This window comes from Caretta caretta, chromosome 2 (genome assembly GCF_965140235.1).
Source record: "Caretta caretta isolate rCarCar2 chromosome 2, rCarCar1.hap1, whole genome shotgun sequence".
Taxonomy (NCBI): domain Eukaryota; kingdom Metazoa; phylum Chordata; order Testudines; family Cheloniidae; genus Caretta; species Caretta caretta.
Window position 1 is genome coordinate 157669773 of NC_134207.1, and position 23593 is coordinate 157693365.

The 23593-nt window shown below is 43.9% G+C and overlaps 1 protein-coding gene across 2 annotated transcripts in view; it reads left to right on the top strand.

The window, feature by feature from the left end:
• Positions 1-15689, top strand: part of LOC125631914 (palmitoyltransferase ZDHHC11) — a 91707-nt gene extending 76018 nt beyond the window's left edge. For both annotated transcript variants that reach the window (XM_048839384.2, XM_048839383.2), the window contains exons 9-11: positions 43-151; positions 6446-6533; positions 13531-15689. In XM_048839384.2, coding sequence (XP_048695341.1) covers positions 43-151; positions 6446-6533; positions 13531-13880 — 547 coding nt within the window. In that variant the 3' untranslated portion in view covers positions 13881-15689. The remainder of the gene's footprint in view (positions 1-42; positions 152-6445; positions 6534-13530) is intronic.
• Positions 15690-23593: the final 7904 nt, after the last annotated feature.

Below are 23593 nucleotides of genomic sequence, written 5' to 3' on the forward strand. Positions count from 1 at the left end.
TAGCTGACATTTCTTTTTATTTCCTCTTGCTTTTTTTTCTAGTGCTCTACGGTATCAGGAAACTGGACAGCTCTCCATTAAATACCCAAGTGTCATATGTACTGAAGCATCTGATATTGCTTCCTTTACCAATTTGTCTCCTGGTCCAGAGGTAATGATGATACATTTATTACTTACAAGCAAAAACGTTCTATCTTAATTTATCAGCAATGAATCTCACCATCAGAATTCAGACCATCTTAAAAAGATGAAGCAGATGCAAGCCTTGCAGAGATAAAAGAGCAGGAGCGCACTGTACTAAGTTTTAACATAGTCAGAAGTATAAATGTAGCACATAATCCACTGCCCCGACCTCCATTTTCAAAATCTTTAGAGCTGAACACAAGACTTTTAATTAGAGAGATGAAAACCAGTTAATAAAATTACTGGAGTCTCCTTATGAAATCCTTAATGTCATTATCCTCTCTCATAATTTCATCAGAAGGCTTTTGGAGAAAGTGGCAGTCATTGTAGTAATTCAGCAAAAAAATCCTAATAAGCAGAGATGAACTAAATTAGCCATAAATAGCTTGATTAGCCAGTAAACAATCTTACCTAACCAGAGCAAGGTGGGTAATGAGATTCTCTGATTACATGCAAATAGTATTGTTCAGGTTACCTATTACTGTCCTCCTAGCATTCTCCTTTCTGTAAACCTTCTAATTAAACTGCAGATTTTCTTTCAGTAGTATTTTTATTTATAGTTAAATGTTTTAGATCAAGGGATTCTAATTGAAAAGTTGTCATCTAATTGATCCCTCCATTATTTGGATTGACATTTGCCTTTTATCTAACTCAGGGGTTCTCAACCTTTTTCTCTCTGAGGCCCCCCTCAACATGCTATACAAACTCCAGGGCCCAGCAGGGGTCGCAGAGGGGGACTCCAGGCTCTGGGACGGCAGGGGGAGCCTTGGGCATAGGCATAGTTTAACCTCTATTTGGCGGTGGGGGAAGGGCAGGCAGGGCTTGGGCCAGCTCCGCACAATGCAGTCCAGGAAGGGAGTGCTACCTCCACTCCCTGACACACCTCAGCAGGCCACCCAAGGGGGACACAACCAAAAAATAGAACTCAAAGGGGAGACTCGGTTCAAAAAGTCTGAAAACCACTCAGGGTGCAAGGAGGGGGGTAGCTGGGGCAGGGCATGGGCAGAGGGGTTGCTCAGTGTACAGGGAGGGGGTAGGTAGGGGCTGTGTGCTGGGAGGATTACCCCTGCGGTGGCTACGTCCTGAAAGCTCCACTGCCCTGGAGCCAGGTCCATGAGCAGTCACAGGGGCCTAGGAGCTGAGGAGCAGCCACACCCCCGGGCACCAGCAGCGGATGGGGGAATGCCACAACTGCTGGCTCCATGGCACCACCGGCCAGAGGAGCAGCTGCCCTGCACTGCCTGGCTCTGACTTCTGACCTATGACCTGGCCAGAGCGTGGGGCCTGAGAGGACCAGGGAAGAGGAGATGGGGGGAGATGCCCCCGGGACTGCCCCACTCTGGGTAAGGCACTGCAGTTTTTGGGGGCAACACTGGGGCTCAGGGCTTCAGCGCTGTACTGCTCACAGTATCAGCCTGAGGGGTGCAGCCTGAGGGGAGGATGCCGGGGCACCCTTACTGTTCCTAGCTTCAGCGGGAGTTGGGGGAGCACCGGGACTCCCAGCTTCAGACCAGGGGGGCACCAGGGTTCCTGGCTTCTGCTCCACACCACTGCCAGCTTCAGCCCTGGGGGGAGGACACACTAGGGCTCCCCTGCTGCACCCAGCTTCAGCCCTGGGGGGAGGACACACTAGGGCTCCCCTGCTGCACCCAGCTTCAGCCCTGGGGGGAGGACACACTAGGGCTTCCCTGCTGCACCCAGCTTCAGCCCTGGGGGGAGGTGCCAGGGCTCCCAGCTTTTGCCCCACGCCACTGCTAGGGCTTGGGGCACCAGGTTTCAGCCAGGGGGCCCTGCGGCTCCCCTGAAAGGTCTTGCGGACCCCCAGGGTGCCACAGACTCCCAGTTGAGAACCGCTGATCTCACTGATTTACCTGGGAAGGTTGGTGTATGTTTGCATGTGTACGCACATGTGCATAATGAGCTGTCTTTATGTTGTAGTATTAGTGTAATAGCAAGGATTAGGAGAATATTCTTCTAGAGTCTTAAACTGATTTATATTTTCCTGTGGATTATTTAAAGAAGATAAAGACTTATCTGAAGCCCGGGGGGCAGGGCTATGAGTATTTTAGTTCAGGCATTACATACAAGAGAGCATACGTTACTTGACTGCTGGTGAATACCTAGGGTGCACTATGGCAGAGTGTCTCCATCTGCCCAGGAAGTGCATCAGAAGACAAATAATGACCATCCTTATGCATCTGTGTTCTAAGTTATGCCTTAAAGGTGTACAACAGGCAGGAGCATTATGTGTAGTTTATTTTGAAAATACAGATGTGTAAGATGTTGCCTGTGCTCTTTCTGTACCATAAATTCTCTGTGGCATCTCTTTGGAGCCTAGGTGGCTGGCTCTCATTGGTAGGTAAACAGATAAGTAACCAGGGTGTCATGCCACTGGCTTTTGTATCTCAGGAAGGAGGACAGAGACCATGATCTGGCAGGGATGGTCAGCAGAACCTATACTTCCTCAAAATATTGAGAAATGCAGAAGAGGTATGAAGAGTGGTGTGAAATCCTACTCTAGATGGGAGGAGCTGCAGGAGAGGAGACTCCTGGACCCAGCTGTGTGAGGGGACAAAAAGGAGGCAGGTGTTGAAGTGTTGAAGCAGACGCAAAGAGAGAGATTGGAACATGTCCATGTTAGGCTTTTAATAAGCAAGGATGGGTATTTTGAACTGGAGCCTGAAATGAGTGGGGAGACAGTGGAACTACTTGAGGAAAGTGAGGAGATGAAATGGTGCTGCTTTGTACATGAAGACTAGGAAAGCATCAGCCGTCTCTGTGCTGGAATCGGGAGATCTGGGACTTGGGTAGGCCATGGATAATGGAGTTGCAGTAGTTATGGCAATGGCATGGATGAGGGTTTCAGCAGAGGTGGAGTAGAGACAGTGGCATACATAGGCATTGTGGTGGAGGTAGTGATTTGTCTCCTGATCGAGAGAAGTCAGTCATGCCTTCAAGTAAATGCAAATTACTTCAGCTGGAGTAAGAAACAACAGTTGTAACAAAGTGAACTAAGTTAGCACAGCGTTAGGGCCCTTATTCTAAACTGCAGCAAGTCCACTCCATTCCTACGTTCATTCTCCAACTCCAACTGCAGCTAACGACTTTTAAGATCTGGAACAATCTGTAAAAGGGGTGAGTAACTGGACAGTCAGTCACCACAAGTGATAAGACAGATTTTCAGGAGAAGGGAATTCAGAGTCAAGGATGTTTCCAGAGTTATAGACAACAAAGGTAAATGGGAGATATGAGTTGAGCAGGACAGGAAAGGAGATGGAACTGTGGTTGAGGATGCCCTTCTTGCCACAGAAAAGAACTACTGTCTTTGAGGTGGTTAGCTTATAGAATTAGAGTTTGGACCTTTTACATGCTGTTTGGTACAGCCTTTAGAAAATTCAGAAATAAGGCACACTGCACATAGAGGCTATTCTTCAGGGCTTGCGCTGGGCCTCTAATCCTCACCCAACAGAAAATGCTTGACAGGACTAGGAAATGGTGAAACATCTAAACTATGGAAAAATTACTGACTGGACACCTTCACTGGGGTACTTGTTGCACAAAGAAAAATTCATGACATAAAAGTAAACATGATCTGATGAGAACCCAGAAGTTTCAGTAGCAAATGGCTGTCAGTATCCTGGCCACAAGAAAACACTCCAACCAGTATCAAAGTGGATAGTAAGATGGAAAAAACACAGAACTCTCCTCTGCTCTCTTGCCTTGCTTTTCTTTGGTCTTCATTAAATAATGGGGAATTATATGGCTCCCTCCTACACAGGGTAAATTTATGAATTTAAGTGCCTGGGAACAGTGTTTCCTTGGGGTCTGCAAACTGTTCTTACATTTGAGATTTGCTGATCTTCACCTAACATTATTTTAGATTGTGGATGTGTCCAAAGGGTGCTAGACACTTTCCAGACCCGAGAAGAAGACACACAATTGCTGCCCTGAAAAGTTTACAATCTGGTGTGTTAGTTTATACATAGTTTCTAATTTTTCATCCTTATCAGATGTTAATATTATTGAAGAGTAATGGAAAGGGAAGAAAGGATAAGTAAACAGTCTGTTCGTTGTCATAGCAAACTTATTGTAGATAGTCCCTTTCCCAACAGTTAAGCAAACCATAAAGTGTTCCAGACCTTAGCATGAAAGGGCCGTTCATTGTTCACTAATTTATTCACAGCTATTTATTTTTGCAGCCACATGTTTTTCTGATGACTGTTGAGATAAGGAAAGGTAGAAGTCTGTGGACAGCTCTTTACTGGAAATATGTGAAGACTAAAAAAAAATGTCAAGTATTACAGTAAAAGTAGTAATCATGCAAGTAATACTATCACTTAATTCTGTGTGTGCCAGTTCTGATTTTTTTAAAAACTTTGCATAGATAAATTCCCCATATCTTGATAAGGCTTGAAAAATCCACTCATTCCCTTGCCATGCCTTTTCCAGAACTTGATTTGCATAACCATAAGGACCTTTTAGAAAATGAAAATAAGTTTCCAAATGTCATCTGAATACAACAGATGCAATGCTGTCCACAAGCAGCCCCAGTGCATCTACTGATGCTCATAGCTTTGTAAGCAGCAGCTGTGTAAAGATGAGAAGACATTGGTCAGTTTCACTTCTGCTATTTAGATTCTTGTGGGCAAAAGTGTCAGAACTGTCATGAATCATGTTGACCTCCCATTGCTTCTGGGAACAGCCCTGATAAGTTGCAAAGGCGGACACTGGTGATCATGGGCGGTAGGTATCAAAGGCGGAGAAGGCTAAGCCTACCCAACCGGCCTGCGTAGCCCTGCCCACACTCCACCCCCAGACTCCCTCCTGCTTCCCGCCATGCTCCGCTGTGGCTCTTCCTTCTCACATGGCTGGGGCCCTGGGCCAGTGGCACCAGAACTGGGGGCCTCTTCACCACCAAGGCTCCACCCCTGCCAGGCCAGCATGGAACCTGGCTGGGGAACCCGGGCAGCTGTGGGGAGCTGCAGCGGGACTCTCCACCTTCTCGGGATGTGTGGGGCGGGTGGGGCAGCCCCCAGCCTGTATCCCCATCTGCCAGGCTCCCCAGCTACCTGGAGCAGGAGGAGGGTCTGCGACACCACACCAGCTGCCCGTGCGGCTCTCCCTGACCCGGCTCGGGCCGTGGGGGCCCTCGGAGCCACAGCCCAGCCACTGGGAGAACCGTTTGGGGAGCTGGGGTCCCTTCACCTGCCCTGGGCAGGTGGCCTGGGACATGGGCAGGGGGCTGCTTTTGCCTCCACCTCGGGTGGGGGCCCCTGCCCCCCGACTTTTGGGAGGGCTCCAGCGCCCTTGCCCCAGTTTGGGCCTACTGGGAGCCAGTCTGCAGCCCGGGACTCTGAACAGCGGGAGCCGGGCGTTCCGGGGCTGGGGGCCATGCTGCCTGCCTGCCCGCCACGCTGGGAGCCGCACACAGCTGCCTGCCCACCCGCTGCTATGGGGCTCGGGCTGGGGGGCCGCGCTGTCTGCCCACCCACCAAGTGCTCTGTGGTTGTTGGGGGGGGGTCACTCGGGCAGCCTGGGGCTGTCAGGGATGGGGGGCTCTGGGCTCCGGTGGGGGAAGGGAGATGGCCAGGGGCAAGCCTCTCCAAACCTGCGATTCACCCCCCGCCCATGCTGGTGATGTTCTTGGGAGGTGAAGATACAAACAATGGAGGGCAGAGGAGCAGTGGAGAGCTTTCCACATTGCCTCTCACAGCAGCCCAGAGGGGATGGGGGCAGGATTCAAAAAGGATAAGACGTTTATATTAGTAATGAGAACCTGTGACAGTACATTAGCTAGGCTTTTAGAATGGGAGATAAAGCCTGAGCCGCAGTGTCTATCCAGCTATTTTTAGAGTGGTGGCCTGAGCCCTGCAGTCCCGTATCTGTCGACCTGGGCTCTGAGACTCACTGCTGCATGCTGTATCCTGCCACTGCCAGACAGGAATTCCCATACTAGACCCGACCAGTGGGCCTGTGCTCCTATGTACCTGCTGTGCTATAACTTGCGGAGATCACCATCGTGCTAAACAGTAGTGATAGTGGGCATACTGGGCAAAAGCTCAATGTAAAATTTAAATCAAGGTGACTCCTGGTTTCCATACTCCGTGAGTCTCTTGGAAAAACTTCTGAGAGGCTGTTAGAGGAGAGGCCTTCATCATTCTGAAAAGCCGCAGTGGCATGCTATATTGGCATTAGACTCCGCCCAAGTGACCTGGCAATCTATAGCTGGGATTAATTTACGAATCTGATTTGTTTTTTGTAGACCGTGCCAAAAAGGACTAAAGAAACTCTGTGTGAGAATATTCATCAGAACAAGGAAATAAGTGATACTGAAATGGCAGACTTTGGAGGTAAGACCTTTTTATAACACTTGATTTTAATTACAGAAGAATTACTAAAAAAGAAAAGGAGGACTTGTGGCAACTTAGAGACTAACAAATTTATTTGAGCATAAGCTTTCGTGAGCTACAGATCACTTCATCGGATGCATTCAGTGGAAAAATTACTGTGCAGCTTTTCCCTCTAAGGTCTAAATATTCATTTAACCTAATCTTAACCGGGACACATACTGACAACATAACTGATGTATGTATATACATAATGTATTCTTGTACTATCTCCTGATCACCACAGCAAATACTGTATTCCAGTGCTGCTTGACAGCTGAGCATTATAGTCATTGCTGAGGGACTTGCTAGCAACACTATAGTTAATTATCTTTCAGGGTTTGTGTGGGTTTTTTATAGAAAACCAAGTTTATAACGGCCATGATATTTGCTATGGGGTACCACCTTTCTTATAAGGCTTAGCCAAGAAGTATTTTTTCTTTGTAGAAAATCCAGTTTTGTAAGAATGTCAAAGTAAAGTGGATTGTTTTTAATGCATTTTTCATTCTTCTAACTTTAAATGGGGTTGGCTAATGTGGGGTAATCACTTTCGGTATTTTTAGGAGACATTTTGAGGCCCATAGTCAGCCCTGGTGTAACTGGGTTCAACTCTGTTGACTTCATTGGAGTTGCATAGATTTCCACCAGGGCTGAATTTATCTTGAACATCCTTACTAAGATAACTTTTTTAAAAGTAATTCCTATGCATGTATGATTTGTTCATTTTTTTTCGTAAATCAATTTTTAGTACAAATTTGCTATTGTTGGCTAAAGTCAATGTTTTCCAACAGATAAGTTACTGAAGCTATTTCTATTGTAAATATAAGAAATATTTTTAGGTGTATCATATAACACAGAGAGGTTAGAGTTGACAAATAGATTTTCATTGCTAAAATCGTCACTACACAGGGAAGGGATAGCTCAGTGGTTTGAGCATTGGCCTGCTAAACCCGGGGTTGTGAGTTCAATCCTTGAGGGGGCCATTTAGGGATCTGGGGCAAAAAAAATTGGGGATTGGTCCTTCTTTAAGCAGGGGGTTGGACTAGATGACCTCCTGAGGACCCTTCCAACCCTGATATTCTATGATTCTATGATTCTACTTGCTCTGTTGCAACTGTAACAGTGAGATTTATGAGTGTGTAACAAAACTAGTATCCAAAAATCTGCATTTTAGCATTCTGTATAAAAATAATTCCACAATGGTATACTTTGTCACAAATGACATTTTTTGGTTCTGAAAATTAAAACTTTATATTTTACCATAATTCTTGAAAATCTATCAACTATCACAAGTCAGTTTCACCATTATTGCTTTACTCTGATTCACTGTACTTAAAACAGAACAACTTTTTTCAAAAACATAACATAGACAGTCGAGAAATAAACATTACATTAGACACACAGACTTTAAGGCCAGAAGGGAACATCATGATTATCTAGTCTGACCTCTTTCACATTGCAGGTCACAGAACCTCACCTATCCACTCCTGTAATCGACCCATAACCTCTGGCTGAGTTACTGAAGTCCTCAAATCATGATTTGAAGACTTCAAGTTACAGAGGATCCACCATTTACTCTAGTTCAAACCTGCAAGAGACCCAGGCCCCATTCTGCAGAGAAAGGTGAAAACCTCGCATGGTCTCTGCCAATCTGACTTGAGGGAAAATTTCTTCTCGACCCCAAATATGGCAATCAGTTAGACCCTGAGCATGTCAGCAAGATCCACCAGCCAGACACTTGGGAAAGAATTCACTGAACAGTATTAACTCGGAGCTCTCTCCATTGAGGGCCCCATCTCCAGCCAATGAAGATATTTGCTGCTAGCAGTTGCAGATGGGTCACATACCATTGTATGCAACCTCCTCATACTGTCCCCTCCATAAACTTATTAAGCTCAGTCTTGAAACCAATTAGGAGTTTTTTTGCCCCCACTTCTCCCCTTGGAAGGCTGTTCCTGAATTTCACTTCTCTGATGGTTGGAAACCATCATCTAATTTCAAGTCTAAACTTGTTGATGGCCAGTTTATCTGCATTTTCTTTTGTGCCAACGTGGACCCTTAACTTAAATAACTCCCTGCTATTGATCCCTCTGATGTATTTATAGAAAGCAATCATCTCTCCTCTCATCCTTCATTTAGGTAAGGTAAACAAGCCAAGCTCCTTGAGTCTCCTTTCATAAGACAGGTTTTCCATTCCTCGGATCGTCCTAGTAGCCCTTCTCTGTACCTGTTCCAGTTTGAATTCATCCTTCTTAAACATGGGAGACCAGAATTGCACACAGTATTCCAGATGAGGTCTCACCGGTGGTACTAACACTTCTCTGTCTCTACTAGAAATACCTCACCTGATGCACGCTATGATTGCTTTATCCTTTTTCATGGCTGCATCACACTGGCGGCTCATAGTCATCCTGTGATTGTCCAATACACTTCCAACTGATAAGTCCCCAACTTCAAATTCTTGTTGTTAGTCCCTAAATGCATGACCTTGCACTTTGCACTATTTAATTTCATCCCATTTCTATTACTCCAGTTTTCAAGGTTGTCCAGGTCTTTTTACATTTTCCAGTCCTCCTCCTTGTTGGTAATACCTCCCAACTTTGTGTTATCTGCAAATTTTATTAGCATACTCTCACTTTTTGTGCCAAGGTCAGTAATAAAACTGTTTTAAATAAGATTGGTTCCAATATGGATCCCTGAGGGACTCCAATAGTAACCTCCAGCCTGACACTTCACCTTTCAGTATGATCTGTTGTAGTGTCCCATTTAACAAGTTCCTTATCCACCTTTCAATTCTCATATTCATCCCCATCTTCTCCAATTTAACTAATAATTTCCCATGTGGAACTGTATCAAATGCCTTCCTGAAATCCAGGTAGATTAGATCTACTGCATTTCCTTTGTCTAAAAAATCAGTTATCTTTTCAAAGAAAGACTCATAGACTTTAAGGTCAGAAGGGACCATTATGATCATCTAGTCTGACCACCCACACAGCGCAGGCCACAGAATCTCACCCACTTTCCTGTAACAAACCCTTGACCTATGTCTGAGCTATTGAAGTCCTCAACTCGTGGTTTAAAGACTTCAAGGTGCAGAGTATCCTCCTGCAGTGACCCATGCCCCACACCGCAGAGGAAGGCGAAACCCCCAGGGCCTCTGCCAATCTGCCCTGGAGGAAAATTCTTTCCTGACCCCAGATATGGCGATCAGCTAAACCCTGAGAATGTGGGCAAGACTCACAAGCTAGACACCCAGGAAAGAATTCTCTGTAGTAATACAGATCCCACCCTATCTAGCATCCCATCACAGGCCGTTGGGCATATTTAGCGCTAATAGTCAAAGAGATCAGGTTGGTCTGACACAATCCACCTTTTGTAAAACCGTTTTGTATTTTATCCCAATTACCGTTTACCTCTTTGTCCTTAACTACTTTCTCTTTCAAAATTTGTTCTAAGACCTTGCATACAATTGAGGTCAAACTAACAGGCCTATAGTTTCCTGGATCACATTTTTCCCCCTTTCTTAAAAATAAGTACTGTATTAGCAATTCTCCCGCCATTGGGTACAACCCCTGAATTTACAAATTCGTTAAAAATCCTTGCTATTGGGTTTGCAACTTCATGAGCCAGTTTCTTTAATATTCTTGGATGGAGATTATCTGCCCCTTTCCTGCCCCCCTGCCCCCGATTGCTCCCATTAAGCTGTTTGAGAATGACTTCAACCTTGGATGTGGTAGTAACTTCTACTTCCACATCCTCATTTCCATTAGCCACCCTGCCACTACCCCATAGCTCTTCATTACCTACTGGTTTTAATTTCAGTTCCAAGGTCCAACTCTGCTTGGCTTTTGGCAGTTCTCACTTTAACCCTATGCTTTTATGACCTTCAAGAGAGAGCTTTCCTAATTGAGCCATCCCATCTTCCATTCCTTGCAGGCTTTCTGCTTCCTCTTAATCACCTGTTTGAGATGCTTGTTCATCCTCTTTGGTCTGCAACCTTTCCTATGAATTTTTTTCCCCTTTGCTTGGGATGCAGACTTCAGATAGCTTCTGCAACTTTGACTTCCAAGCCTCCTCCACATTCAGATCCTTTCCACTTCCCTTATTACTTTGCTTAATTTTTTTAAGTTTGCCCTTTTGAAATCAAGGACCTTAATTGCTGACCTATTTTTGTTTCTTTCTATTTAGTTTAAACTGAATTACTCATGATCACTTGAACCAAGATTGTTCTGTACATCCAGTTCTTCTATGAGGACCTTGCAATTTACGTATATTAAATCTAAAATGTTGATTTGATGAAGAAATCTGTAAGCTATCAACTCCAGGAATATCTAGGCCCTACCATTATTAGTAGAACTTGTCCTTCAATCTATATCTGGGAAGTTAAAGTCATCCATAATCACGCCAATTCACCGTAGTATTTATTTCATTAAAGGTCACTATTCATATCCCAGATTGGATCCTGGGGGTCTGTAGCATGCTCCAAACACTGTCACAGTGGAGCCTGTGTTAGCTTTCTTTCCCAAAGTGATTTTGACACAAGCAGATGCCACTTTATCCGTTCCATCACTGTCAATTTCTTTACAGTCTACCTTGTCATTAATGTACAGTGCTGCTGCTCCACCATTACCTTTATTTCTGCCTTTTCTGCACGGCACATTCCTATCCATAACTGTACTCCAGTCATGACTACTATTCCACCGTGTTTCTGTTAGTCCTATAATATCTGGTTTTAAGCACCAGTAGTCTAGTTCCTCCATTTTGTTACCCAGGCTCCCTGTATTGGTGTACAGACATCTTCGCTGTTTGTACTAGGCTTCACCCAGATTCCTCGCCCAATTAGGTACAGTCATTCTCCTGCCAGTATCGCCTACCTGACAGTGCCAATACCACTGACAGTAACAATCTTTTCCTCTTGATGTCCATTCTTCTACCCTCTGTCGTTCCTTCCTCCATTGCTGGGTCCTCTCTTTAATTTTCCTCCTGCTCCACGTTAGAATCGGGCGTGGAGATTACGTGAGCATCTCCTAGCAGTCTCCCCCGAGATCCTAATTTAAAGCTCTTTTAATCAGTTGTGCCAACCTCCATCCCAGCAGTCTATTTCCCACTCTGCTCTGGTGGAGTCCATCCCATGAGAACTGTCCTCTGTTGGTGAATGCCTCCCAGTGGTTGAACATCCCAAAGCCCTCCTTATGGCACCACTTCCTTGAGCCAACTGTTAATCATCATCATCTTGTCTCTCCTTCATTCTCCTCCTCTATGGACAGGTAGAATCCCACTGAAGATCACCTGAGCCTCTGTTTCTCCGTGTCTTCCCCAGCTTGGCATAGTCTCCATTGATGTGTTCCAGTGAGAATCTGGCTATGTCATTTGTCCCCTTGTAAAGGATAATCAGTGGATTCTTTCCTGCTCCAATTAGGCTCCTCTTCAGCCTCATGTACACATCCCATATCTTAACTCCCAGTAGACAGCACACCCTTCTGTTCTTCAGATCAGCTCTGGTGACTGTCCTGTCTGTTCTTCTTGATAGGGAGTCCCCAGTCATGTAGATCTGACTCTTCCTGGTGCAGCTCTCTGGCCTTCCTCTTTCTGTTCTTTCCGGCTGCAAGACCCCTTGTCTTTTGTTCTCACATGCCATCTTCTGCAACTCATCCTCTGTCCTTCTGGGCCTCTGAACTCTGGCTGTCTCCATTGACTCTTCCCCTCTTCTTTTAGGACTAGCCGCTTTTCTCTTCTTTCTTGCCCTTCCACCTTCTGTTACCGCCTGCTGCGCCCCTTCTTAATATTCCAACTCAGTAAACCTATCCCTGTGCTCTATTTCTCCTTCACTATCCTGTCTTTTTTCCTCTGCCTGATACTTTTATCACATGCTTCCACTGGCCACTTTCCTCATCCAGCAATCCACCCTCAAAGTTCCCCCATCCAGCTTGCATCTGCAAGTTCTGAAGTTTCTGTTCAGCCTCCACTTGCCTTCCCTCCATCATCTGCTCAAGTCCCCATCAAAACTCAGCCATAGTTTCTGCCTGGATCCGAGCCTCCAGTCTTCTCTTCCATCAGATCTATCAGGCGGCACTGGACACCAAACAAAGCACCTTTCAGGTACCCACTCCAGGATAATGTACATCCCTCAGCTTCCACACCCAGTTATCCACATTGTTTCTTCCATTCCTTGGGTCACTACCACTCCTGCCTCTGTAGCCTGTCATAGCCTTCCCGCCTAAGCTCCTGGCGAGAGATAGAGAGAGAAAAACACACACACACACACACACACACACACACACACACACACACACGCTCCCCTCTTCCCCCCTTCCCCAATTCCTACAAATTCCTATTCAAACTCCCCTGTTTCCAGCTGTTTGTTGGCTCCTTGCATATGATTAGACCGGTGATACTCAGCCCAAAGTGGTTCAGAAGCCAAATTAGCAATCAGCATTACCCAAAAGAGCCTCAGTAGTATGAATTCATTGTTTCATTTACTAGAGTACTATTCATACTTAAACAGTATGACAGGGGAAATACTTAGGGTGTACATATATATATTCTTACAGCAAATATGTTGTTAACTGAGTGCAAATTGCTAACTTAATTGGTTAATAACATAGTAAAAGCATCCTGATTGGTTAATAACTTTGGTTAATAATTAAGTCACACAGTGTTTTACTATCATGTGCTGCAAAGAGCTGCAGAAGACACATTAACGCACCCCTTGCAGTTCACGAGCCGCGGTCTGAGTATCACTGGATTGGGCTACCTTAAATTGAAATGCTATTATATTTTTCTTTAAACACTTCAACTAAAACAGAACAAAAATATTCACTTGTGACTCTGTATTTTCTTCTGCTTTTAAAGTCAGTAAAAAGTAAATCACTGCTATATGATGTTCAAGGCCTGAATCTCACTTTTGAAAGCTAGCCCACAGAGCACTTTCAAAATTCATTTTCACTTTGCTTCCGAGCAGACTTACAGTCTAACTGCAACCAGTCGTTAGAGGAATCTCACTGGGGAAGTCTTGGCTCCATGAAGCAGATCCCATCTCCGCGAAATCTCCATGAGGAATCCACAAGGAACAGCACTCTTCTAGTGTGTTCTGTGAATGCAAACACTTTGGCCGTCTCCGATCAGGTACTGAGTCCCCCTGAAAGTGGAAGGCCAGATGCTTCTATAGAGGAATCTGCCAATCATTGCAAAAGGACAGCACTGGCAAAAGAAGGCATTGAAATGGCACAAAGTGAAACTGCCGCTTTTTCTTCACCAAAACAAAATGACTCCTCAGAGCCAATTTCAACGCACAGTTCCCTTGCAGTCTGATGCATCACGTCTTCTATTCTGAGAAACAGCAGTACTGTGAAATACTGAAAGGCAGACTTCTCAGAGACCAATTCACGATACTAATATAAAGACTTGAGCAACTGGAACCTTTTTCATATTGGGAAGTAGCCAGAAGTACACATCTAGAAAGGCAGACGAGATGGCCTTCAGGAAAGCAGATATCCTGGTTACAATTGGCTTGTGAGAGATGAACAATTTTGATACAGACTATCTTCTGGGGAATGGCTGAATTCCCGATTTTATGCTAGCTGTTTGAGGGGTATTGAAAGAAGAGGCAGAAGGGGGTGTAGCCACTTTGAGGGCCAAGGTGGAATAACTACCTATGATAATTTTTATCCAGCTCTGCCTCCCCTTGTTCAGAGTCACCCTGTCTTCCTGCCTGCACTCTTCACATGAGTAATCATCTCCTACTGCCTGGCCCTACCCCATCATCCGCCCTGTCACAACAGCAGATGGGTGGCTGTAGAGACTGAGAGAGGACTTTGGCATGGAGATCATAGCAGCTCTTGCTGAAGAAGTAGCCAATAGGCAATAGCAGCTGGACAGTGAGAATGAGCTTATTCACCTGCTGAGGCAGGGGCGGGCAAACTTTTTGGCCTGAGGGCCACATCAGGTTTTGGAAATTGTATGGAGGGCCAGTTAGGGGAGGCTATGCCCTCACCCCCTATCTGCCCCCCCCCCTTGCTTCTCACTCCCTGATGGCCCCCCCCCCCCCGGGACTCCTGCCCTATCCAATCCCCCCTGTTCCCTGACAGCCCCCCAGGGCCCCTGCCCCATCCACACCCCCCCTGCTCCCTGCCCCCTTACCACACAGTACAGAGCACCAGTGGCTGGTGACGCAACAACCGCACCGCCCAGAGTGTTGCCCGGCTGCCCAGAGCGTTGCGCCAGTGTAGTGTAGTAAATTGCTCTCCGTAACTGCTACCAGTAGCACATTCCTACGCGGAGCAGTTTAATACACTACACCTGCAGCATGGCACGCTGAGGCTGCAGGGGAGGGGCCGGGGGTGAGCCTCCTGGGCCAGAAGCTCAGAGGCTGGGCAGGAGGGTCCCGCGGGCCGGATGTGGCCCGCAGGCCGTAGTTTGCCCACCTCTGTGCTGAGGAGAGGCTAGTTGAAGGGGCAAGGACCATTTTGAAGAGGACGTGAGAGAGGGCACTAGACCAAAGAGTGGGATGGGTTTGGAGGGATCAGATGGGCAAGACAGCCAGGATGAATAATCAGCCTTTGCATAACATGACAGGTCTCCGAGATATCACAAGTCTGTTTTCAATATGCACATTTCAAACTGCTTTAAAGAAAATAACTTGTTTCTCAAAACTACAGCTACAAATTGCCAAAATTCCAGTTAGAAACGTTTGCCTTAGGTAGCCGCTTTTCCCAAACCCAGTTTTTGGAAGAAAATGGATGAAGTTCTCTGTACTTGTATTTTGAACTATTTCTCATTTTCTCAAATGGCTTGTTTTATGTCTACAAAAAAGTGATTTTTTTCCTAATTTGTTTTTGATATTGAAACATTTTAATGAACTCTCAATTAGTGTGGTGGTCTCTAAATTACAGTTTTCCTTTTTAAGATCAATCTTCATTTTGAAAATGTACATCTACCTATATTTTTCACAGGGAAAGGGGCATATTTGAAATTCACTATATATGGGCAAAATATATTTTATTTATACAGCGGAGTTTTGCTGATTATTTAATTTTTATTATTTGTGTGAGTTGAAGTGAATTGTTCTAAAGGAATATGGTCATCCAATAAATTCAGGTTTTTTCATAGGAATTGTAAAAATGTTTTAAAAGTTCAAACTTTATTTTATTAAACAACGTTCTTGTTGCACACATAGGGGGCAATAACATTTTTAAATGTTGTTGGTAATATCTAAAATACTAGACACATCTGCCACAAGCACACTCGCTGCAACCCAGCTATAACCAAACTGTTTCCTGACTGTTCTACGTCCATTTGACTTAATAGAAAGAGCAAAGGCCTGGGATTCAGGAGACCTGGGCTCTGTTTCCGGTTATGTCAGTGGCCCACTTGGTGACCTTGGACAAGTCACTTCCTTCCTCTGTGCCTTAGTTTTCCCCTCTGTCAAATGGGGATAATGATGCTGACCTCTGTAGTAAAGTGCTTTGAGATCTACTGATGAAAAGTACCCTTATAAGAGCTAGGCATTATTATTAGCTTTGAGGACACTTTTTTGTTTTCTTTTTTTTAAGACAAACACAGAGTGAACAACTAATGGAGTTGTAGAGTCACAGATGGGTTAATTTCATTCTAATGTTGTTCTATGTTTTCTCATTTAATATTTTATTATGTACTTTGGGGGATATTTGCTTCCTGATTTCAGAAGAATGCATAAAAACAGGAAATGACCACTGATCAGGCATCTATGCCCTCTAACGACTTCCTGCACTCCTTTTCAGATCTAGTTTAAAAAAATGCTCCTGTCAACTCAAATCCCTGCACAGACACTGGAATAAAGAGGGACATTTTCTGGCAAGTATTTTGTTCTCCTAAGATACCAAACTAGATGGTCTGAAGCTGCACTGGCTTTCAATTCATTTCCAGCTGCAGCTCAGTGGGTTGGCTTAGTTTAATCCTGTATGGTTTGAGTTTGATTATCTGTGTCCCTGTGCTCCATCCTGATAGTTAAGATCAGTTGATTGACAGTATTATTATTATTTTTTCTACTACAGGAACATAATCAGGATCAGGGCCACATTGTGATAGAAGGTTTGTACGTCTAGGGCTGGTGAGGGCATATTCTTAAAAGAATACACCCCCCCCCCCCAATTTGTAATATTGTGAATTCCAACCATTCAAAAACCATGAAACAGATGCCAAAAAATCATGATATTTTAAAAATATTACATTTTGCATTCCATTTATTTGCCTTCAGGTTCTTGAGCTTTTAGGTTTCACATTTTCAAGCTTTTCTCTGCAATCAGGAGGGCTAGAAACAAACTTCTAAAATGGAAGCTGAGATTCTCACATACTCATATGTCTCCAGGAGCTCATGGTTTCAAAATAACTCATTTAACGAACAACAAGAAATAACTTATAAATGCAATAGTACTGCTATAATCTATCTAGCCATATTGTCTCTCTTAGTCTTTGCAACTGGTCTCTGTCTATGTGTAAGATAGTCAGTCTGTAAGAGCCAATAGGAAGTTTGGCATTCCACAGGGTATGTCTTCACTGCAGAGTTAACTTGGGCTCTTATGCTGATATTGCCACTATCTCCCTTCCATCCATACACAAACAGTCTCCCCAGAGTATGGTGATGTCTTAAACTCACACTGGCCCATCTGGGGATGTGGTTTAGAGCCTGGATTCAGCTTTCACTAGTAACCTGCCCACTTGGCATTGAGGATGTGGGCTAACTCCTTTAGTGCCGATAATCCTTCAATGCCTACCTATAAGTCTGCCTGTGTGCCCAGAAGGACACAAGAGTTCTTCCACAATTCACTGAGAGAGAATGAGAGTGGCTCAATTTACTGCAGCACAAAGAACCATGGGATATGGCCCCAGAAGTCCTGAATGCAGCCCCAGTGAGGACTCCGTAACTCAGATATGGCTTTGCACTGTAGCTGCTCTCACTCAGGTTAGGCTGATCCAGATGCTCAGACCCAGGTGTCAAGCACCCAAGTTAACTCTGCAGTGAAGCCATACCTGTAGCATCCTGCATGGTGTGTGTCAGGGTTAAACTTCCTGATGAAACGTCACCCTTTGTAGCACGCAGGCCCACTGCAATGCCTGTTCACTCAGTCTTTGGCCTGAGGAGGTGGATTCAGGTGAGTTGTTTCTGGGATGGTGTCTTCAGGTTTTTTTGTTAGTCTATCCACGATTTGTGAGTGTATGTTGTAGTTGTGCCTGGCAGTATGATCAGGTATATATTATGAACAGAAAAGTATTTTCAACACTTTAGGGGGAGAATACACGTCAAGTTAATAATATAATAGCTTTTCTTTCACATCAGCTGCATGGAAAACAGTTTTGATACATAGACAAATGTGCTCAATGCAGAGGTAACTAGATGAAATATAATGGCCTCTGATATACAGGGGGTCAGAGTGGATGATGTAATGGTCCCTTCTGGCCTTAAAAATCTATTAATCTAAAGCTAACAACAGGGAAGCTATTGGAGTGATCCCCTGCTCCAATCGTTCATGCAGTATCAGTTTGAGAAGATCACCTAGTTGGAAACACCTGGTGAGCTCATGGCAGCTTTGTCATTGTGCCACAGTGAAAAAGCAGTGCGTATTTATAATACAAGTAGAAATCTTAACTTGCTGTTAGGTTTTTCTGTTGCTATCATGATTCTGGAAAAACTGCAGTAACTTCCTGCAATGGAAACAACCCCTGACACACAACAAAGCAAAAGCGCTGTACACCTGCTCAGCAATCCAGGCTCTCTGGATCCATTCAATTTTTCATTTTTATTAAATGAATAGAAAAATCTTCTGTTTTGCGGCAACCTAATAAACCCTAATTTTGTGTAAGGCTGCCACTGCAGGAAAAATATTTGAATCTCTCTCTCCTTCCAACAATTACTTTCAACTTACAAATCCGTGATTCTTAGCAGGCAGCAAATTGATCTATGTCAGCAAAATCTTTCTGTCCATCAAGTTGGAAATGCAAGCACATGGGCCAATTCCACTTTTGTTAATGGGCCACTTTTCTTAATGAGAACAAATGCAGTGATAGAATCTTGGGTAATGTTTTCTCCCATCACAGATATAAATCAGTGACCCAGGGTTCCGCCTCTTCTTGAGAGATGGTATGGGATTGTGGATACCTGGGAGATGTTCTCCCTGGTTTCTATAAGAGCTGCAGCTGTGGGGGCTTTCCCAATCATTTTGATCACTATGGCCCTGATTCTGGAAAACATCCCCACTCAGGATTGTACTTAATCAATGCTTAAATTAAGTCACCTTGAAGACTAAGGGAATTTATCAAGTGCTGAAAGTTAAGTGTGTGCTTTCTTGAATCAGGGCCTTTATGGGACTGGAACCAGGTGGTCACAGAGAATTCCCATATGTCAGCTCTATCAGATGGAGGGAAATTAAACTTAGCAGCAGATTGAACCTAGATCTACTAGTATTCCTTTAAATGTAAAGCAGATTCATTTTTAGAAGGATAGCATTACATGATAAACAGATAGGTCTACAGTTGAATGAAATGCGTTAAAACCAAAAGCACAAAATGTAATACACAATACACAACTGTGATCAAAACCATTTGAAATTGTGCGCATATACTAATATGTTCGTGTGTCCATAAACATATGCATTCACTAAGGGATTTTTATACTACACTAGTCTCGGTAACAATAAAATTACTCTGGTACACGAATAAATATTCAACTTCACTTTTACTAGACCATATAAGACTTTTTTTTTAAATAAATAAAAGTGATTTAGACAGCAGTGGGATAAAATGAGAGGGTGGGTGGAGAGGTCATTGCAATAACTACTCTTGGGGATTTTCCAAAACCATATATTCAGAATAAATTGTGTTCATTTAAAAAAGTAATAAATGACATGATCTAGCTATGTGATTCTAACAAGAAATCAAATTCTTTTAAATCCTTGGAGTCGTTTCATTGTATCGTACACTGAAGACAGAGCTTTAAGAGTGATGAACTTTTGTTTGTTCTTTAATTTGCTTGTTTGCTGCTGGTAATCCATTGTTGAAGGCATATTTCATGAGTGGTGTTCAGTCTTTCCTAAAAGAAAGTGGTTTTGAAATGTCTACGTGTGCTGTATCAAAAGAGAGAACTTGTTCCACTCATCCAGTATAGTTCAGTGCAAACAGGAATGGGCAACTTCTAAATTGGGAATAAGTCACTGCCAAGAGGATTACCCATTCTAGAGGGATTCTCTGTACAGACCTATGGTGAAGATTGAGTCTTCAGTGTCCTTTTAAGGAGCGGCTGCATTAGGTGCTGGGGAAAGTCTTTTACAACTTCTAAACAGTTGTTGAATAGAAATTGAGTGCTTTTCTGAAGGCCGAGCAACCCCAACCTCCCTTTGGGTCAATCAAAAAAATTATTTTGAATGACTCGTGGCCTTGTTTCAGATGGAACAGAAGCTGGATTTGATTCCATCCTCTGTACCTGGCCTATGGAACATGGGAAAGAAATTATCTAAATTCTCCATTTTTTTTTTTTCCTACAAAAAGAGTGTGTGTAGCAAGTAAACTTGCCTCTCTCCAGGCCCAAACAGTTTCAGGATAATGTTTCTTTACATTGAAGAATCAAGAGTTTGGAAAATACTAAAAATGATGATCTCTGCTTTGTAAATCTCCCCCCCCCCCATACACTTTTTAACCTTTTGAGTATTGTGTCAGTGGTTTGTTTCTGTGCCTGGGGACTTAACCCCCCATCCTAGAAGACCAAGACTCAGCACCTGTATCTAAGTTATACCTATTCTCTGGCCTCCAGGCTGAGTGAAATGGGTCTCCTAGGCAAAATAAATGGGGAAAATTGTCAAACTGATGTCCCTAATGCTTTGCTACCCTAGTTGTAGTAAATTGTCTCATGCCTCTTACACATTCATATCTGATACTTAATTTTTTGGCTGGGATGTATTTTTATGTACTTCTGATTTTATTCTTCTTTGTGCTTTTTCTTGTTATCACGTCTCTGTCTAAATTCTCTCTGAGGTGCGTTCCTGTGCAGCGGCACAGGGGGCCACGCACTTAACCCGGCTGCGGTGTGGCGAGGACGCACGCTTCCCACCAGCTCCGGGGCTGCGACGGGGCGAGACACCTCTCCCTCTCAGCTCCAGGGCTGTGGCAGGGCGAGGCGCCTCATCCCCAGCCCCAGCGCTGCTGCAGCAGGGAGAGATGCTGTCCCCCAGCCCAGGTGCTGCTGTGGGACGAGAGGGCTGAGGGGAGTCCTCTCTCTCTGCTGCAGCCCCCGGGGCAGCTTGCACCCTACCCCCACCCCAGAGCCCACACCCCCAGCTGGAGCCCTCACCCCACCCCCCCCAACCCTCTGCCCCAGAGCCTGCACCCCAACCTGGAGCCTGCACCCCCTGAACCCCAACCCTCTGCCTCAGCCCTGAGCCCACCCCAAACCCCTCAGCCCCGCCCCTGCCACACCTCCATATCGGTGCACATAGCAAAATTCATTCCGCACATGGGTGGGAAAAAATAGAGGGAACGTTGGTCTCTGTCTTTTCCTATTATGAACGTCTCCTGAGCTTATCATTTGACCCTATTCAGAGGTAACTGTGTAACTGATGTTTGTGTGTTTTATTGTTCATGTGATTGGAGGCTTACTTAGGGGCTCATTTATAAAATAATAAATGAATGCATTCTTCCAATATTTAGGAACAATTACCCCACTGCCATATATGAAATTTGCTCAGCTATTTCTCGAGCTGTTTCCTGTCCTGAGTAAAGGCAAAAGCTGGGGTAAGGTCAGATACCTACTATGTGGTACCTGTACAAATGTTGGGTTTTTAACTGACCATTGTAAATAAATTATTCTCTAATAAGGAAAGCTATTTTTTTAAATATTGGGAATTTGTAAATACAGTACCAATCCTCCCCACCAAGAAGTTGGTGCCTTCCTATGAATGTAGATGTTTTCAGAATAAGCTAGACTGCATTTTTTGGGCTAGTACTTACACAACTTTTATCATAATGAAGAGTCTGATATTAAGATTAGCTGCTGCTTCTTCAATAATGAAACCAGAGGCAATATTTCCACCTCTATTGGGAAACGTATTAGATTTCTCAACACTTATTTATTAAAAAAATTCTTTTAGCTACTGGAATGATCATATCAGTCATTTCCTGAGTTTCTCATAGTTTGATATGCTACAGCTAGTGACAGCATCGCTTTTTTGTTGGCTTAGTAGGAGTTGATATGGGAAAGTTGCTACCCATTAAATTAAAGGGGAATGGCATATTTTCTAAAACTCTGCTCTAAAAACAATGTACAAAGACTTCTTGTAATGCATTACTGATGGAAATTACTCTCTAAAATGTGAAACTGTAAGTTTTAAAGCATTTTACTTCAAGCACATAATCAATACTGAAACTATTTGTTGTTTGTATTACCACAGGGCTTAGGAGCCCTGTTCATGGACCATTCTGCTAGGTGGTGCTGTACAACTCTCAAGGCTGAATCCCCACTCTGTCACTCCGAGTGCAGAAAGTGGAGGTCCACAAGGATTCTAAAAATTAATACTTGCCATTCCAGGGTTGTATTAAACTCCCAAAGTTACAGCATTTCTCTGACTTTGGCCTGGTAAACACTGCCACCATCCAAGTGCAAAAAAACCCCTTTAAACCCAGGAAAGAGCAATTGGGAATTCCTCCCTGGGGGGTGCCCTCAGGCCCTTTCACCCCCTTCCAGGGAAGAGCTGAGAAAGAAAACAAAGGAATTAGCTGTGGCTACCAGCTAATCAAACAGCATATTCACAAACCTCTTAAGACACCAAAAATCCAATCCTGTTCTTAAAAAAGGTAAATTTTATTAAAAACAAAAAGGAAAAAAATACATCTGGAACTTAGGCTTTTTGTTGGATCTTAAAAGAAACAATTTCAAAAATTAAGCACCCAAAACAGCTTCCTTGGAGGTTCAGCTTAAAGGTTACAAGCAAACAAAAGTATCAGGGGTTAGCACAGAGGAGATCCACAAGCCAAAATAAAATATAAACCTGATTGTGTCTAACTAAACATTCCCTATTCAAATAATTTCTTCTAGGTATGGAAGATGAATTTTCATACCTAGTTCAAGCCATACACAGCATTGCTGCTCCATCCCTGCAGCCCAGAGAACAACAAAAGGAAAGTTTCTTTTCCAATTTTAAAAGTTCTACCTTCCCATTGGCTCTTTTGGCCAGGTGCCCACTCATTTGCTTCTCTGCACGCAGCAGAAGCTATGTCGGTGGGAGTCATAGCACTGGGCACACAAGCGCTTATGCTAGTGTAACTTATGTCGCTCGGGGGTGGTTTATTCACACTCATGAGCAACATAGGCTCTCTCTCTACACTACAGCCTAAGACCAGGATTTTTAGCATCTACAAAGTTATGAATTTCAAAATGTCCTCTTGGTGAATAATCTACATGAATAGTGTATTCACTGTTTACCTTACTTAGAATGACCAGATAGCAAGTGTGAAAAATCAGGACAGAGTGTGAGGGGTAATAAGTGCTCTGAATATCAGGACTGTCCCTATAAAATCGGGACATCTGGTCACCCTAACCTTACTCTGGTTGCAAATTGGCAAATTTGAAATGATTCACTGTAAGTCAAAATTCCTGTAGTGGCCGCTCTTCCTGAGTGAAATTCACCTAGTGCAAAGGTCTATGCACCAATTAAATTGGATTTAAGTCCTATTCTGAGGGCATAAGTGGTACATAGGCCTCTTGCAGATCCTGGATGAATTTCACCCTCAATACTGTCTGTGAATGATTTCTTGATCTGTATGTTGTTTGTGAGCAATTAGCTTTGAGCATTCAAAATTCAAGTTGCTTTTCCCTGAGTGGGTACGTTTAACCTTTAAAATCAGGTTACAAGTTTGAAATGTACTTTTGGTGACTATTCTGTATTAAAGGCTTAAAACCCTCTATTCTGACAAGCATTCCTGCCAGGAAGCTAATTGGTTGGAATAGTCATAGAAACTGTACACATACAAGAGCCAAACAAATTCAATTATCTTGTTTAAAT